This window comes from Dromiciops gliroides, chromosome 5, assembly GCF_019393635.1.
Source record: "Dromiciops gliroides isolate mDroGli1 chromosome 5, mDroGli1.pri, whole genome shotgun sequence".
NCBI lineage: Eukaryota > Metazoa > Chordata > Mammalia > Microbiotheria > Microbiotheriidae > Dromiciops > Dromiciops gliroides.
This window is the reverse complement of record NC_057865.1, coordinates 103,492,202-103,511,950: the sequence shown is the minus strand read 5'-3', so window position 1 is coordinate 103,511,950 and position 19,749 is coordinate 103,492,202. Positions and strand designations below refer to the sequence as shown.

General features: G+C 39.2%; 1 protein-coding gene across 1 annotated transcript; it reads right to left on the bottom strand.

The window, feature by feature from the left end:
* Positions 1-442: 442 nt before the first annotated feature.
* On the bottom strand, positions 443-7,657 carry LOC122730144 (probable inactive serine protease 37). The gene is made up of 5 exons (XM_043969390.1): positions 7,624-7,657; positions 5,520-5,661; positions 4,698-4,951; positions 1,993-2,129; positions 443-583 (listed from the first exon to the last, which is right to left on the bottom strand). Exons 1-5 carry the CDS (start codon positions 7,655-7,657, stop codon positions 443-445), a joined length of 708 nt encoding a protein of 235 aa, XP_043825325.1.
* Between the last annotated feature and the right edge of the window lie 12,092 nt (positions 7,658-19,749).

The window sequence follows — 19,749 nt, the reverse complement described above, 5'->3', positions numbered from 1 at the left end:
ATTTCCTACCACCTCTCTTCCACTTTAACTTTAATCATCTTCCTCTTACCTTCAGTCTTTCAGGGACAAAAAAGAACATCTTCTGTTCTTCATACAATTCTTTGATTTTATTTGAACATGGTATTTAAGTCATCCATTAGCCATCTCTTCTTCAAGCTAATGAATAGAGATGGTCTTCTAATTTTTCCTCTGTGGAGCTTTTCCCCTATCCATTTCATATTTCTTCCCCAAAGTTTTCTAGGACTACTCTATACTCTTCATTCTTTTGAAAAAAAAATGGTGTCCCCAAATTAGACAATATATTAAGATAGATGTGTTTAAGGACAAGTGCATTGGAAGGATTCTTTCCAGGCCCTTGAATGTCATATTCCTTTTAATAAAATGAAATACCACATTAACTTTTCCCTTGCATCAGCATAACTCATGGGGAAACAAAGACAACTCATCTTGTAGACATAATTTTCTGGATCCAAGGGATATAGTGGAAGATGTTAGTATAGACACCAATGTTACCTCCCAGGAAATTCCCAACCTCTATCCCTTGAATCTTGTCTTTACAGACAACAGCAGCCAGTGCAGCTTCCTGAGAAGAAAGAAAATAGAAAAAGGGATTAGAGCTTCTCTTTTGACTTACAGATCTTCAGTTGCCAAGGTTGGGCATGGCACTTCCCTACCTTCCACCAACTCCATCAATGGAGGCAATGTAGTATAGGAAATAGAGTATTATTAAAAGAATGAGGAGATGATGTAGACTCCCAACTCTGCTACAACCAAAGTGTTTATCCTCTCAGGACCAGTTAAATCAAGTATTAGGGAAAAGGGTTAGACTCTGCAAGGTACAAAGAAATCTCTGAGGTCTTTTAAAGATCAGAAACTCATATGACTTTGTGAAACCCTAAGCAATGGGGGCCAAGGATTGGGACTCAATGTCCCTATAGAGACTGATGGTACTAGAATTACACAGAGACCAGCTTTTTAGTCAATCCTAGTGACCTTCAAACCTGGGAATATCTTGAGGAAATGCATGTAATTCTATAGGTTTAATTTACCCTGACACTTGCCCAATAACGCACCAGTGAACATCAGTCCTCAACCCAAGGATGGGAGGACCACAACATTCCCATTATATAGTCACATACTACCATAATGTAACTAATTAGCTTCACGAAAATTCAGTGTTAGATGAAATAGTAGGACAGGTTTAATGGATTTTAATAGTTAATGGGACATGTAGTTTCACCAGGACAGTGTTATAAAGAGGACATTATGTTTTGGGTAACCAAAATCAGTATTACAAAAGTAAAGGAGGGAGAGATGTGGCTGGGATACTTCTATTCTCTTGGGTGATGGGTATCAGTGGAAATCCATGACTTGTTTCATCAAAAAATAGGGAGAAGGTAGCTTCATCTTAATGGTCTTCACTGTCTGAGATTTCTGCCTAACCTCACTCAAAAGCCCAGAGGGCCAGCAATAGAAAGACAAGAATGATACTATTTATTGTGTCTTCAGAGGATCACAGATGTAGAGCTGGAAGGGACCTCAGAGGCCATCAAGTCGAACCCCTTCATTTTACAGGTGAAAGAAACGAGGCCAGGAAGGTCAGAGTTCCTATCTGAAGTCATACAAGTAGTGGCAGAGGAAGTTTTGAAACTAGCCTCTTTGGAGGCAGCTAGGTGGCACAGTGGATAAAGCACTGGCCCTGGATTCAGGAGGACCTGAGTTCAAATCCAGCCTCAGACACTTGACACTAGCTGTATGACCCTGGGCAAGTCACTTAACCCTCATTGTCCCACCAAAACCAAAAAAAACCCCAAACCAAACCAACAAAAAAGAAACTGGGCTCTCTGGCTCCAGAACAAGTATTCTTTCCAAAATATTACTGCTTCTGCTCTTTGACAGAGGAAATGTGGTACAGTGAAAGAGCCTAGGTTAGATTTTTATGGGGGTAGAAGGAAGTCCTTATAAATTGAGAAGAGACTAGAAAAGAGTTACCACAAAAATTCTCTCAAAGGACTTTAAGAATTTCACACATATCCTGTTCTTGCTGACTTTTCCTTGTTTTGTTTGCTGGCACTCTTTATCTGATAGCAGAGGGGCTGTGAAGGTTTGCCGAAGGTCAGGGTGCTTGCCTGAGAGAAAGAGGGAGAGAAAATTTCTTATAGCTAATAGCTAACTTTAACATGATTCTTTTCAACTGATTTTGTTGGTGCCCTTGCCCTCCCTTCTCTCAAATTCACCTCGTTTTTACATCTTTTGCAATTACTTGTATTTATTCTTTATATTTATTTTATGTATTCTTGTATACATTTTTATTTTCTACCCCATTAGAATGTAAGCTCTTTCTAGTAGGGGATTGTTTCATTCATTGTATTCATATTACCAATGCCTAGCATAGTGCTGTAACATGGTAGTGGATTGATATGTAGAAGAAACTGTATTCAAATAGAAAAAAGAGGAAAAGATCTTGTATGTGAATGATCATAGTAGACCTTCATTCCAACATATTGCCTTTAAGTTTGTTTATTTTGCTAAATCATCATCACCTACCACCCCTCAAAAATTACAATATATTCCCTGTCCTTTCCTATTTATCCTATGTATTAACTTGTTGGTGCATATTTATTCGCTTGTTGTCTCGCCTTTTAGATTGGGAGCTCCTTGAGGGCAACAACTGTCTTTTGCCTCTTTTTGTATCCTCAGTGCTTAGCACAGTGCCTGGCATATAGTGGATACTTAATGAATGTTTATTAATGGATTATTTGAAATCCAGTGACAGTTTTTGAACTGGAATAAGATCACACATTCATTTTGCAATGATGTAGGCAGGATTTATGGGGTTGAAAGGAGAGACAGACAGATGGAGATAGACAAATGGAGAGAGAGAGAGAGAGACAAAGAGTGAGAGAGACAGACAGACTAGGGGCTAGCAAAAAACCTGTTCAGAAATTATGCCTAAAGTCCAGCAGAAAAGCAAACTATTTGAGGGACTGAACTGGGGATATGTCCCTGAAAATGGTGAGGAGGCAAGGTTTGGGAGATTATTGAACAAAAGAATCAACAAGACTTAACACCAATTGACTTGGGCATGTGAGCAAGGAGTCGTCAAAGCTAACCTTCAGCTTTGGAGCACAAGTGACTAGGAGAATAAAAATTGCCCTGAAAAGAAGAGGCGAATGAGGAGGATGGACTGGTTTGGAAAGAAAGTTGATGAGATTGAGTTTTGGACAAGTTGAACTTGAAGTGTCTGTGGGACATTCAGGTGGTAAAAGGAGGCAGTTGGACATTTGGTGACCCTCTCTTCTCAGCTTCTATAATTTTTTTCCTGTTTCTATCTCAACCTTTGGATTTTGTTTCTGGGAGAAACCCTAACACCAATCAACCCGTCCTCTCTATTTTAAGCTTCCACGTATTTTTTTTTTTTTTTTTGCAGGGCAATGGGGGTTAAGTGACTTGCCCAGGGTCACACAGCTAGTAAGTGTCAAGTGTCTGAGGTCGGATTTGAACTCAGGTACTCCTGAATCCAGGGCCGGTGCTTTATCCACAGCGCCACCTAGCCACCCCCGCTTCCACTTATTTTTAATTTAGTTTTCCCCTTCCTTTTCTCTGTGGGGATTTTATCCTTTCATCATCCCAATAGACTGTCCCATCTCCTTCTCTCCACCCCTTTTCCCTATTCTTAGTGATTTTCCTAAACACCAATGTGTGCCCCTGGCAGGATACCATAGGCAAAGGAAGCCAAAAGAGAAATGATGGACTAATGCTAGTTCTCAGGGGTAATGGGTCAAGGGGTGGCATTGTTAGAAAGCAAGGGTGCTTTTAAGGAATCTTAGAAAAGGACTTTATGGATTTTGAGAGAGAAGCTGTAGATTTAAACAGGCAAGATAGCATGGGGTTAATGAGCAAAAGTAGAGAGAAACCAAGGTAATAATACCCCAATAAGAAAAAATTAAAAACAAGAACATAAGGAAAAATACAAAGAGAGAGTTGTAGGGAGTCCAGGATACGCTAATTAAAAAGATGGGTGTAAATTCAGTGAAACTAAGTAACAGGTAGAGTGATCTGAACCAAGGAAGCAGCAAGCCATCCTGAGGAGAAGCAAGGTAACATGTGTGCCATGTTAGTCAAGTCACTGTCACCACCTCTATTCAGACCCTGATGGAGGCTGCCAGCTCAAGTCTTTGAAGCCCAGAGCCCAAGGAATAGCGGTGCTCTCCAGACCACTGGCTTGGCTTCTAGCCTTTCCCCCAAAGCTGTCATCCAGATCTGGCATCAACAAGTAATTGTGAGGATGCTACCGCAACCACTTTCTTGAAGCCCCTGCTTCCTGAGCTGCTGGAATTACTGAAGACCCAGAAGAGAAGGTTCTCACCACCAAATTCTTCAAATAGATCAACAGATAAGATTTTTATAAATGGAGATAGAATTTTAAAAAAGCATTACCATTGGCTTTGCTTCTACAGATTAAAAATTCCCTTCTCACTGGGGCTTTTCCATTTAACTTGAAGCTGAAAATTCTTACATCTGTTGTCTCTCCATTAGAGTCTGAGCTCTTTGACATCTGCATCACTATTACTTTTCTTTTATTAAGCCTAGAGCCTAGTGAGCTCATAACAATTTGTTTTTTTATTCATCCACCCATCCATTCATTTCCCTAGGCTCCTTTATGACTACCTATTGGCAGACATAGGAGTACTCACCACTATTTTTTATGCTCCAGTCTAAGCCAGAGATAACACACTTTGTGCCTGCAGGGATGCTTTTAGTGGGCAGGGCCATGGGCTGGACCTTCTCATTGAAAACTGCAGGTTTAGATAGCTTGATAAGCATGAGGTTGTGCTCAGAAGAATCTGTGCTCAAATTCCAATATCGAATGATTTGGACAGAATTAATGGTCTGCTCTGTCCCATCTCGAACTCTTGTCTTGAAATTTCCCAACTTCACTTTGAGGCTTCTGCAATAACGATGGAGAGATTGAGAGTAAGCAGAGAATGAATTTGTGAATCCACTCATAACCACATCTTAGTTTGAGGCTTTCCTAAAACATATGTTAGCTATCCTCCTTTGACTTTGCCCTACTTGGACTGTCTTCTTTTTCTAAACTTACAAATCTTCTAAAGTTCCAGAAGGTCCTTTTATTTAAAAAACCAAAAATCCTCTTTATTTCTTCTACAACATTGTCTGTTAGCACAGAGACTATATGTTCTTATACCTTGACTTTAGTTCCATGATTTCCTCAACTCTCATTGCCTCTCCTCTTAATCTTCTCTATGTTTATTAAGCCTCTTTTTTTGCTCATCAAACTGAGAGCCTTCCCCACCATCTTCTCTCCCCTTTTATAATGTCTACAGAACTGGAGTGGTTTAATAACATACAGCTAACCCTTCTATTTGATTCTGGTATTCTCCTTCCTGGAGAAAGTAGAATGTGATAACCTTAAAATGTTTTCAAGTTACATAATTCCAGAAAACACAGGCTGAGAGGGAGCTATATTTTGGACATGGATGCCCTTTGTCACTTACGGTAAGTAGCAATGAGCAGCTGCCAGGACCCACTGTTGATGGATCAGAACACCTACGCAGGGGCCATATTGGTTTTTGATATATACAAGGTAGGGTGCAGGATCATCATTCTGCTCATCTGTATAACCAAAGGAAAATTCACCTTGGAGGAAAGATGGAGAAGGAAGCTAGGTTATAGGATCAGAAAAATAGAGCATTCTTCTACTCACTCGGTTGCCTCAGTTGATACTAGTCTTGGTCCTGATACTTCGTTGCTTCCATACTCTACTATCTATCAAACAGAAGCAGCAAGGGAGATGAATGAGGTGATTCTTATTACCACACCAAACTTTGTCCCTAGACACTCCCAGAAATGCAAGGACCTAAGATGGTGGGAGGCAGAGAATTCAATAGAATCTTTTCAGTTTCTAGGATTGGAGATGGGACAAATGTTCTGAGTTTCATTCTACTGTTATTAAAATAGGATTTCCCCAAAGGGCAATGGGGCCCGTGCTTTCTAATAATCTGAGTAGGATAGGGAAAGAAAATTGTACTCAAAGATCTCTAAGGTCTCTTCCAATTTGTAATGATTGGAATGATGCCACCTGCTGGAGACTTACTATAGGAAAGCTCCGCCATGAGGAGAATGCCTCTGAGGGCAAGGCCATGTGGCTTTTGCTTGGCGTCAGGAAGTGATGTTTGCTCATGGATACTGTCTATCAAGGCTACCAGCCAATCAACTTGAGGAGCCTCCCATTTCTGGGAGGAACACAAGAAGTAGGAAGCCGACGCTGGGGGAGGAGCTCTCTCTCTTTGGGTTCCTGACTTCACCGTAGTGGAGGAGAGAGACTCCAGAGGACTTCACAGGGGAATTGAGGAAAGATAGGATTGCCAGGCTGTAGGAATTCTGTTCTTAATCTTTCTTTTTCTATCTTTCAATAAACCCTTAAAAACCTAAACTTGTTTTATTAGTGACTTTAGTTGTTTCCCCCAAAACTGGGGGAACAGATTAGAACCCACATTTAGAATTTTAAATTACACAAATTCTAAATACAATATCCTGTAAAGAATTAATTGTTATTTGAGGTTTTTATGACCCCATCTTTTGGCTATAATTAAAAAAAAAACAAACAAAACAACCTCGGTGCACACTGGCCTGGGGCTCCGCAAACCGCACGGTGCTCCACCCACTGGTTGTAGCTGTTGCCATGGCACTGGCACCTCATGTCATCACCACTTGCAGATGCCTATATGGGCCTGGCAAAATTATAATGATTGGAAGCCTAGTGAGGACAGTCATGTGACTGCCAGAGCAGCCAGCCAATTGGCTGGGGCTGTGTGGGGTTTGCTGGGAATGGGGAGGAGAATTCGCCATTCTAGCTGGAAGCTGGAAGGTGACAGGAGTGCTGCTGTGTATTCTCAACTGATTCCTGGGTGGTGGTGTTTTTTCAGGTTGTATAATTTCCCTTTCCCCACTTTATTTCCTTTCCCTTGATCCTACTGATCTTGTTTGTGTTTTTTTTTTTTAAAGTTTGTTCTTGTTAAAATAAATCCTGCTCTGTTTTGAGGGAGGCTTCCAGTCTCCTTCCTTGCCCCAATATTGCGGCGAGCCGCTTAGCTAACACTCCCCGTTTAAAAATTAGTCCCCACAATCTTAAACTCATACTATTTGCTCACCCTCGACTTGGGAACATGAAGATGTGCCTGACACTTCTTTAAGGAGGGGAAGAGTCAAAAAGTAAGAGGCATACCTCTCTGTCTATAACTCTTTTCTTATACCTCCCACCTCTAATCCCTCCCAATCAAGAACCCAGACTTTTCCTGTCATATAAGGAAAGTTGGTGGCTCAAGTAAATAGGGCATTGGGCTTGGGATCAGGAAGACAGATGCTCATGAGTTCAAATTTGGCCTCAGACACTAGCTGTGTGACCCTGGGTAAGGTAAGTCACTTAACCCTGTTTGCCTCAGTTTCCTCATCTGTAAAATGAATCAAAGAAAGAAATAGCAAACCACTCTAATAACTTTGCCAAGAAAATGCCAAAATGAGGTCATAAAGAGTCAGACACTATTGACACAACTTTAACAGCAGCAGCAAAAGGATAGAAACCCATGTATGTATACTCACCAGCAAGGAGAACAAACAGAAAAATGTACTTCATGATTGTGCCAGGATACTTATCTATACTAATGATGAAGCTGGAGAGTACAGGAAAACATGGAGTCCAGTTTTCTTTTCCACTCCTGTTCCCCAGTGATACTGAATAGAAGTGGATGATGGAAAGAAGTATTCAATGGAATAAGACTCTGAGCCTGAGCTGGGAATTCTAAAGCTCAGAAGTATTTCCTTCTTCCTTAAAACAGAGCATCTCAGAGGCAGGTTATCCCTACCTTTTCCCTTTTTAAGTAGGAATACAGTTTATTTGTGCCTTTCTCTTTATGACACTCACCTCTTCCTTCCCTGTATCATCGTCATACCCATTGTAAACATCACTGCTGTTGTCCTGAGTAATAGACCAAACATTCTGAATGTACCTCAAATAGAGCAGCAAAGCTACATGTGGGAAATGAAATGTACAAAGTCAAACCAATCATTTATTTGCTTAATTAAAAGTGGTTTCCTGGATATTTTTACAAACCAGAGGATCTGTCATGGTGGGTATCAATCTGGGGTGGGGGTAATACCAGAGACAATGTAATATGATTAAAGGAATTCTGCTCTTCGGAATCCTACAGATCCTTCATGTATTTTAGTTTTTGCCTCATATCAACCCTTCTAAGAAGTAGTTGTGTCTCTATGGGCCAGAAATTTAGCCTTTCTGGGGACACTATTTTCTCATATGAAAAATGTAGAGGCTGGATAGATTTATTTCAAAGTCCCTTAAAACACCAAAAGTTTATGCTTCTATGATTTCTCTCACCCTCCAGAAACTTGTCTTATCTCCATGAGATTTCTATTGTCAATACTGTATTTTTGTGTTGCCCATGACGCCTTTCATTCCCTATGGTTTTTCAAGGATTTTCAACTGTGATTCCTAGGATCATAGTTATAAATTCTTTCAGTATTTTGGGAGGTAACTCATCACTGGCCAGTGACCTCCAGACTGAGACACCCCGGATCTGTGACTTGGAAAAGAAAGCATCTCCTGGGCCCCCATCAGAGCTTCCTCTCCTTTCTCAGGATATAGCATTGTCTCACACATCTGACCCAGAGTATTATAAAGAAGGTAAAGATAACAGCTCTTAGTGATAACTAGCTCTCTTGGGCACCTGGGAGCATTTAAGGCAGGAGTGGGGCTATTTCAAAAACCTTGAAGCACTCCTTTAAAAGGCTCAATTTCACATAGAAGTCTTACCTCAGCCCCCTCTTCTCTAGAAAGGAATCATTGGATTGTTGTTTACCTTCTTGGTTTATTGTCTTTCCAGCCTCCCCTAACTCTTCATATTTCTTCATGGTTTGTTGTCCAGATTGCCTCTATTTATTTGCCTTGAACATTCTATTTTAAGCAATTTGAGGGTTAAAACTGTTATTTTCATCCTTATATCACCACCAACACCTAGAATTTTGTATTGTTCATCATAGATTCTTTAAAAATTGCCATTCAATTGATTCAAATTGAGTTGAATCAAGGAATCTCATTTGGAAAGGATCATCTATTCAATGAATACACCTCCTCCCCGCCAAAACAACAACAGAATTCCCCTCTACTTAACAAATTTAGCCTTTTCTTGAAGCCAGATTGAAGCAGCTAGGTGGTAATAGTGAATAGAGTGCTGGACCTGGAGCAAGAAAGACCTGAATTCAAATCCTACCCCTGACACTTGTTAACTGTGTGACTCTGGGAATATCATTTAACCTCTTGTTCAGCCATCATTGCTGTTGCTGTCATTGTTGTTTGTTGTTGTTAATGGAGGTGGGGGTGGTGTGTGTGTATATGTGTATTCTTCCTTCTTTTGACTGGTTCAGATGATAGTGAGGCTCATGTCAGTCACCTCCTCCCATGCCCTTCTGTCTTATTTGTATGAATGTCTATTTGTGCATCCAAATTATGAGATAATTTCCTCTAATCTTCCTTTCCCTACCTCCCCCAGTGTAGTCTTATTCCAATTCTCTTTCTATTCTTTTCTTTTTAAAAATTATTTATTTATTTATAAATTTTTTAAGCTGGGCAATGAGGGTTAAGTGACTTGCCCAAGGTCACACAGCTAGTGAGCGTCAAGTGTCTGAGGCTGGATTTGAACTCAGATCGTCCTGAATCCAGGGCTGGTGCTTTATCACTGTGTCACCTAGCTGTCCCCTATTCTTTTCTTAAGATCATCAAGACATAATAGAACCACTCTTGGCTAGTTGGACACCATCCTATGAACCCTAATGATACAGTTCAGAGCGGACATGTGTATCATCTTCCCATACAGTTCAGAGCGGACATGTGTATCATCTTCCCATATTTGAATATAAGCACTTTATCATTCTTTAGTCCTTTATCACTGTTCATTTATGTTTACCTTTTTTATGTTTCTCTACTCCTGTGTTTGAACTTCAAGATTTTACTGCAGATATGAACTTTTCATCAGGATTGCTTAAAAGTCCTCTATTTTATTAAAGTTCCATTTCCCCCGGGTGGCATTATACTCAATTTTGCTGGGTAAATTATTCTAGGTTGTAAGCCCATATCCTTTTTTAAGGCATGTCATATTCCAAGTTCTCTGCTCCTTTATAGTGGTGGCTGATAAGTCATATGTGATCCTTACTCAGCGCTTCTTTCTTTCTGGCTGCTTGTGTTATTTTTTATTTGACTAGAAAGTTTTAGAAGTTGGCTATTATGTTCCCAGGAGTTTTCATTTTAGAGTTTCTTTCAGGAGGTGATAGGTTGATTCTTTATATTTCAGTCAGTCAATAAATATCCATTTCCTTAATTTCCTACTATGTGCCAGGCACAGTGTTAAGAAATAGGGACATGAATATGAAAATAGACAGTTCCTTCCCTCAAGGAGTTTACAGTCTAATGGGGGAAGACAACACAAGGTACCCAATGCAGGGTGAAGAAGTCAGAGAAGTTTCAAAGTAATGAAGCTAGGTGAGAATGAAGAGATAGTCTTAGTTGAGCTCCCTCCTTAAGTTAATAAATTTACTATGTTAGGAGTGTGTGCTCAAGCATTTTTTACTGAGACCACAATAAAAAATTTGGAGATGATGTAAAAAGTGCATGAAATGATGTAAAGCAGCAGAGCCAAGTGGATGACTGATAGTCTATTTACAACTTTTGAGGGTCAGCTGGTAAAATTTTATTCTCATAGAGAAGGCTGTACATTGAATTCGTCCACATAATCTATATAAAATTGTTTAATGATCCCAACTGATCTTTCATGTTCATTAGCTGCATACATTTTAAAGCATATCACATAGTTAATTTCTTTTTTTCTTTTCTTTTTTTTTTTTTAGTGAGGCAGTTGGGGTTAAGTGACTTGCCCAGGGTCACACAGCTAGTAAGTATTAAGTGTCTGAGGCCAGATTTGAACTCAGGTACTCCTGACTCCAGGGCCGGTGCTCTATCCACTGTGCCACCTAGCTGCCCCAAACATAGTTAATTTCAACAGAAGTTTTTTTTTTTTTTTTTTTTTTTTGCGGGGCAATGGGGGTTAAGTGACTTGTCCAGGGTCACACAGCCAGTAAGTGTCAAGTGTCTGAGGCCGGATTTGAACTCAGGTACTCCTGACTCCAGGGCCGGTGCTCTATCCACTGCGCCACCTAGATGCCCCTTATGTGAGTTCTTTTTAAATAGGCTTTTGAAACTTTATTGATTTTGAAATCTCACAGATATGACTACTCTCCCCCAATTCTGCAAACTGTAAACTCATTCATGCTATATCACCCTATGTGACTTTTATTCGTTATCTTGCCATTAATCCTTCATGAAGGGGTTGTTCTATCAACATTCTGAGGGCCTTTCTCAGCAATAAAAAGATGTATTTATCAATTACCATTAATTTATTAATTGATAGTAACTCTCCATTTTCCATCAGCAACTCATCTTGGTTTCAACTCCACAGAATATATGTTTCTGCATTGGGTACCTTCTGGCACCCTCCACTTAAGTATCCAGTTTTATGTCTTTTTGCCCCCCCCCCCCATTAGATTGTAATCTCCTTGAGGGCAGGATTCTTTCTTCTTATTTGTATCTGCAGTGCTTAGCACAGCCCCTTGCACATAGCAGGATCTTGTTTGCTTTTTGTTTGTTTTTTAGTGAGGCAATTGGGGTTAAGTGACTTGCCCAGGGTCACACAGCTAATAAGTGTTAAGTGTCTGAGGCCGGATTTGAACTCAGGTACTCCTGAATCCAGGGCCGGTACTCTATCCACTGCACCACTTAGCTGCCCGTCATAGCAGGATCTTAATGTTTAATGAACTGAATTGAATTAAACACTTAGTCTGGCACTGTGCCTTTTAAGCTCAAAGGGTACAGATATTTCTTTTCCTTGTCTGGTAGGACAGCAGTATACCATGTAGGCTGGATATTGGTTGTCTTATTTGCTCCAGTGCTCACTTCACTGTCATATTTTCTGACACCCTTTATGCTGCCTCTCTTGCTCAATTCTTGGTTGGTAACATTTTTTGTATATATATATAGGCATATTCATGCCTCTCAACACTCCTCTCTTTATTGCATTTTGAGTGATGCTTTTTATAAAATTATTTATCGGATGAATTAAGAAATAATATACTAGTGCTATTTGGACTCCTAAGGCACCTGTACAGTCTTTTGGTTGCCTCTGCTAATCTGCAGGAATGAAAACCATTCCCATTAATTCAGCTTAAAGCACATACTATCATCCACTGTTGTGCCAGGCTCTAAGCACTGGATAAAGACAAAAATGAGAACTATCTCTACACCCTAAAGGAACTTACATTGTACTCGGAAGAAGCAAAACATGTATATAAGTAAATACAAGATGGAATCTAGGGGCTTCCTCCAAGTGGTGAAGGTGAAGAGCAAGCATTTTCCAGATGTTTGGATACTATGCAAAGACACAAAGAGAAGAGATGAAATGTCATTATGTACCAGGGAAGAAGTTTTAGTATAGAGGGAATAATGCAAATATGAAAAGACAGTTTGGATCCTAATTGTAAAGGGCTTCAAATGTCCAAAAGCCTTTTATTCTTTTATCCCAGAGGCTAAGAAGCTAAGAGATCCACCGAAGCTTTTTATTTTTGGACAGAAGCCACAGTGGGATGAGACATGATCAAACCTGTGTTTAGGAGATCCAGTTTGGGAACTATATATAGAGAATGTATGGAGAGGGGTAGATGAAACTGGGTACAGGGAGACATTCCAATAGAAAGATTATTTCAGTGTCTCATCCTACGGAGGCAGCACAAGTTGCAGGAGATGGCCTTGAAATTTTTTTTTTCTTTTCTGCAAGATGATCTATATACATGAACTGAATGATGTTTAGAATTTGTTATTGCAAGACAGTATTGATCTAAAAAATACATGTATAAATATAAAGTAGCATTTGTAATTCATCTTATAGGGGACTGAAGAGAATCTTCAAAATAGCTGAGGGTCTGGAGATAGAGCTCCCCTCTCCTAATCCTAATTTCATATCACCAAGTCTTATGTACTATTTTTGTTCTACTTAGTCCCACATTGATGGCTGTAATTCAGATTCCAGAATTTGGCTATGCTTCTTGCCTCCTTTGATTCTTATTCCACAATTCCTCTCCCCCTTTCTTCCCTACTCTCACAACCTGATAGCAGTGCTTCCCAATAATATTTCTTCAGTACTATACTCCTTCTTCTCCTCCTACCTTCCCCCTCCTCCTTAAAAGTACTTTTAAAGGGGCAGCTAGGTGGTGCAGGGGAATAAAGCACCGGCCCTGGATTCAGGAGAACCTGAGTTCAAATCTGGCCTCAGACACTTGACACTAACTAGCTGTGTGACCCTGGGCAAGTCACTTAACCCTCATTGCCCCACAAAAAAAAAGTATTTTTAAGTTCTTTATTAAATGAATATGAGACAATAAAAATGAGATACTGCAGATATCCTTTCATGTCATATTACTTTTAATATACAACCCATGACTTTTTTCTGACAACAATGTAAGTCAGAGGGAATAGAAGTGACTCATCCTGTAGATAATTTTTTGGATGCAGAGGATATACTGGAAAATATCAATATAGAGACTGATATTGTCTCCCAGGAAATGCCTACTCTTTCCTCCCCTAAATCTTGTCACTGCAGATGATAGCAGCCAATACCACCTCCTAAAGAAAGAGGGAAAAAATTGATCAGAGTCAGTTATTTCTTTTGGCTAAGAGGATTCCCCATCTTCCCCAAATGGAAAAACTCCAAATCTCATATCTCCTTACCCCTCAGAGGCAGTGTGATTTAATGGAAAAATACTATATTGAGAGAATCAGAAGTAGATGACTTCAGTTTAAATCTGAACTCTAATATTAAATAGCATTTTGGTCTCTAGGCTTGAGAAACTTTATGGGAACCATTTCTCTAAGGAGAAAATGTCTAAAGTTTTGTTTAAAAATATGGAATTGTTGGGGCGGCTAGATGGCACAGTGGATAGAGCACCGGCCCTGGATTCAGGAGTACCTGAGTTCAAATCTGGCTTCAGACATTTAACACTTACTAGCTGTGTAACCCTGGGCAAGTCACTTAATCCCAATTGCTTCACCAAAAAAAAAAAAAAAATGGAATTGTGAATTTGTGTTACCCTAGGCAGCTTATAAGAGTATGAACCCAAGCTCCATCCTGGGCCCAAGGACCTTCTTGGGGACAGTTTTCTCATCCATTTGTAAGGAGAAAAATTTGTAAAATAAAATTTTACTTTAATTAGCCAAATATGATAACTCTGATTTTGTGACACCCTGGATCATAGGACCATATCGTACATTTTATGGCACAAACATAATTTTATGGTACCCTAGAAAAGAGGGCTCAAGGGAATCTTTATTTGGGAGCATGAGGTAGTTTACAACTCAACTCATACTAGCCTTTGAATTTACTTTAGTTGACTTGCAAACACCATCATCTCCCCCAAACGCTAGAAAAAGAGATTTCACTAATCTCTGATTCTCATTTTACCTTCCATATCTCCCCCAAAGTATAATCTCCCCCATATCCAACACTCCATGATAGTTTTTGGAGGCCTAATAATAACCCCTTATCTTCTTCATCAATAGCCATGTACCATTTATGTCATTGATGAATCCTAAAAAATACAAACAAAAACCCAAACCCACATTTAACAAAATGATAGAAAGAAAACCACATTACAAGTCTATAGTTCTTCTCCAAGTCATATAATAAAAAGAATGGAGGAGAGAAGCTAGTTAAGCTCTTTTATACAGTACAAATAGAGTACAAAGGTTTTAATCTTCATAGTAGACAGGGTCAAATTTGATATTGGTAGAGCTTAGAATAATGAGAATCTTCTATAATTATGTATCAACTTATAAACATAGACAAACATTTCAAGTTGAGAAGAGACTAGAATGGAAGATAGTTACCAAGTTTCCACACAAAGTCTCTTGAGTGATTTTAAGAATTTCACATATCTCTTGTTTTTGCTACTGAGTTTCCCAAGTCCTGTTTTCTTACACTCTTTCTCTGTGATTAGAGAAGCCTTAATTTTTTTCTTAAGGTCAAGTTGCTTTCCTGAAGAAAAGAGAAAAATTTCTATTTAGTACCTTGGTAACATCCAGTGCCTCTACCCCTTTCTTCCTTTTCCCCCAAATTACCATGATTCTTTCCACTTTGGTTATGCTTTTTGTGTTCAGACATGTTAAAAACAGATTGTAGTGTGGCAATGTAAATAAAGATCTTTTCTTTATATATTTTAAATTTCTTCGTGGTCATCATTTTTCTTCCTCCTCAAGAATTATGTTCAGAAGCTTTATTTTTGCCAGTCTTTTGAGTAAGAAAGTGATCTTATCACATGTCCACATTAATTTTGTTACTTGAGTTGTTAGGGTTTTGAAAGAAAGGAGAGTTTGGAGACAGAATGACCTATTTAAAAATCTAATGGAAAATATTTATATTTAATGCTAAAAGTCTAGGAATTGCCTTCAGTACTACCACTCTGAGTCAAGGAATCTGATATGCTGAATATTAAGTAGCTCAATAATTCAGGGAGAAGGATCCAGATAAAACATTTCATTGCTGGGGTAATCCCTTCTAAGTTTAATGGATCATATTTTTCCAAGGAAGACAGTTCCAACTTTCTTCTAAGAAAGGGAGTACAGGTAGAAAGGGAGTTTTACTCTTTCAGGAACCTAAGGAAGCTAAGTGGAGACTCACTCAGCTGACTGGGGGATGTGGAAGCAGGGTAGACACAGAACTTGTATCTACCAACTTGTTTCTCTTAAGATGCCCCTTTCCTGTGACTCCATCCCATTGTACAAAAAATAAAGTAATTTGTCCACGAAGAGTTTATGAGGTGTCCACTGGGTGTCTCACAAAACTAATGTGGCAGGCTTGCCCAAATCTGAAGAGACCAGGACACTTTCTTTACTATGTATGCACAGTGCAGTGTATATTTTGTCTTTCTCTCCTCCTTTACAGGAGAATTAACTTTATTGGCAATGTATTATTTGTGAGAAAACATGAGTGTTACCATTGTTGTTGTTTTTAAGAGACCCTGGCCTTGGAAAAGGACATTCAGTACTTTTACAGAGAAAATGCATTCTGAAAGAAATCCAAGTTGGAGTCCGAACAAGAGGCATAAAATGACTGCAAGAAAAGCCTGTAGGAATGAGTTTCTTTCCTTTTCTTCCCCTATGGCCAGGCTTTCTAAATGATGACTAGTCTGCTGCTAGATGGACCACACTACTCACCACCACCATTCTGCATGCTCCAATCCAAGCCAGAGATAGTAGTACACTTGGTGACCCCGATACTTTTAGAGGGCAAAGTCGAGGATGCCTTGTTGAAGTGCTTGGAAGAATCTGTAGTTAAGTTCCAGTAGGGAATGAACTGGATAGAATTAAGAGTTTGCTCTGTTCTGTCCTTAAATTTCTTTGATAAATTTTCCATCATCACGTTGAGGCTTCTATGAGGATGAGGGTGATATATGCAGGGATTGAGCATAGCAGGAAGAATGATTTTTTAAAGCTTAATAATAGCCTCTTCCTTTAAAAATCACCACTACATCTCTATTGTTTAATGCCAAAAACCAAACAAAACCCCCCAAACCAGACACCCATAAACCTAAATTTTTCCTCTTCTTCAGTCCACTCTGGGGCTTTTCTTCTATATTCTCACAATTTCAGTGAAATTACCTTAACACCTCTCTCTCTCTCTCTCTCTCTCTCTCTCTCTCTCTCTCTCTCTCTCTCTCTCTCTCTCTCTCTCTCTCCCCCTCTGACTTGTAAAAGCCTTGTTTCCTTATGATACAACAAAAACCCTTTGTGGTCACCTTTTTATAGCATGGAAGCTGCATTATATGTCCTCACATTTTCAAGTCACCCATGAATCTTTGTATAATGTATATATGTGTCTACATACCTATACACATGCATATATATATATACATATATATACACATACCTATCCTATATGTCTATATATGTATTTATAATCTATGAGGCTTAATGAACATTAAGGGCATAGATTAGAAGTGTGACTATCTCCATCCATCTATCCATCCATCCATTTATCTATCATTTTTTCCAGCTATTTGTAGAAGTCCAGGGTGGGGAGGCTGAGGGCAAGGAAGTGCAGGGGCTGGAGGGTTGGAGGCTTCTATTACTCACGGTAAGTAACACTGAGCAGCAGCTAGCAGAGATTGTTGGTGCAAGAGAGTAGCTATGCAAGGGTGGAAATGGTTTTTGATATATACCAGAGAAGGGGCAAGGTCTTCCTCCTTTTCTGAAGTATGATTGGAAGAAAATGCACCTATGGAGAAAGAAGTCAGAATATAGGATCAGAAAAAGCATATTCTCTACTCTTGATTTCTCTAGTACTTTTGGTCTCTCTACCTTATTGCTGTTGCCCTTAAGTCAAAAAGAAGTGGAAAGTAATCCCCTACACACACACACACACACACACACACACACACACACACACACACACAATGTGTGTGTATTTCCAGACATTCTCAGAAATATAGGGGCTAAGGACTTAGGAGGGACCCACTACTGGCTTCTAGGATTGGAGAAAAAACAGAGGTCTTGAGTTTCATTTTTTTGTAATTAAGAGTAGGATTTCTGCCAATAGTAATGGGATCCATGTTAATGACCTGAGCAGTGGGGAGAAGCATTTTTGTTGTTGCTGTTCAGTCATTTTTCTTTTTTTAAGTAGTACTTTATTTTATTTTTTTCAATTACATGTAAAGATAGTTTTCAACATTCATTTTTGTAAGATTTCGAGTTCCAGATTTTTCTCTCTCCATCCTTTCCCTCCCCCATCTTGAAGCCAGCAAGCATTCTCATATAGATTATGCATTACAATCATGTTAAACATATTTCTACATTAGTTATGTTGTAAGAGAAGAATCAGAACAAAAGGGAAAAAACACAAGAAACAAAAACAACAAAAAAGTGAAAATAGTATACTTTGATCTGCATTCAAACTTCACAGTTCTTTTTTTTGCATGTGGAAAACATTTTCCAATCATGAGTCTTTTTTAAATCATAAAAGTATTTCATTATTTTTCAGTTACATGTAAAGATAGTTTTTAACGTTTGTTTTCATTAGATTTTGAGTTCCAATTTTTCTCCCTTCCCTCCCCCCTCTACAAGACAGAAAGAAGTCATATGTACAATCACATTAAACATTTTTCTGCATTAGTCATGTGAAAAAAGAATCAGAACAAAAGGGAAAAGCCTCAAGAGAGAAAAAATCAAACAAAAAGTAGAAATGATATGCTTCAATCTGCATTCAGATTTTACAGTTATTTTTTCTGAATGTGGAGAGCATTTTCCATCATGAATCTTTTGGAATTGTCTTGGATCATTGTATTGCTGAGAAGAGCTAAGTCTATCACAATTGATCATCACACAATGTTGCTGTTACTGTGTACAACGTTCTCTTGGTTCTGCTCATTTCACTCAGCATCAGTTCAAGTAAGTCTTTCCAGGTTTTTCTGAAATCTGCCTGCTCATCATTTCTTACAGCACAATAGTATTCCATTACATTTATACACCTCAACTTGTTCAGTCAAGGGGAGAAGCATTTTTTCCAGGGCAAGAATAAACTTCAAAAGGGACATGGTCAGGTGGAGGTTAACAAAAAGGTGGAAGACATCCATCATAACCCACAGCTGTCTCCAGATTCTCCTTAGACCTCTTCCATTTCTTACCATGTATACTTTTACACCTCGCCCAGATGTTTCCTGATAAAGATGGGAACCCACAAATACTTACCTGAAAAGAGAGCCAAGAGAAGAAGAATGTAGACAGAATAAAAGGATGGTAGATATCCATCTCTGCCCATAAGTGTCTTTATACCTCTCCACTTTTTACTATATATACCCTTGCTCCTCTAAATCCAAATAGTTTTTAACAAGATGGGAACTGATAGACACTCAAGACACTCACCCACAAGGAGAGCAAAAAGAAGAATGAACTTCATGGTTGTGTTAAGATTCTGCCCTAGAGATGAGACTGGGGAGGTCAAGAGAGCATGGATCCCAGTCTCCCCACGTCCCTTTCAGTGGTTGTGGGTCAAAGAAGTGGGTGATATTGGGAAGAAATTTTCAATGGAATATAAGAGCCCGAGCTAGATATCCAGGGCTCAGAGTTCTTTTCTTCTTCACCAGAGTAGACTTTCCCAGAGGCAGGTTATTTTTACCTTGCTCCGTAAGGAGCTATGGTCCCTCTTTTCTCCCTACTATCTTTCTCCCTAACCATATGGATTATTTGTATTATGCCCTGGACACTCCCCTCTTTATGACACTGGACCCTCCCATCCCTGTTAACCTCACTGCACCATAGGCATCACCAGTCTAGTTGTCCTGAGCAACAAGACAGTAATGTTTCCCAACATCTTGTCTAATAGCAACATGTACTAAATACATCTCTAGCAGTTCAGCTAAGGTACATGTGGGAATTGAGACACATTCAAGTCACTAAAAGTAAAATGGACATTTTAACAATAGACAATTTATTATGATGGGGTGACAATAAGAAAATGGTGTATGTCAAAGGCAGTGCAAATGTGGCTGGAATAGCCTTGGATTTAGGAATCAGATCTTGGCTCTTTCCCCAGCCCTCCTAAAATGTATGACTTTCAGCAA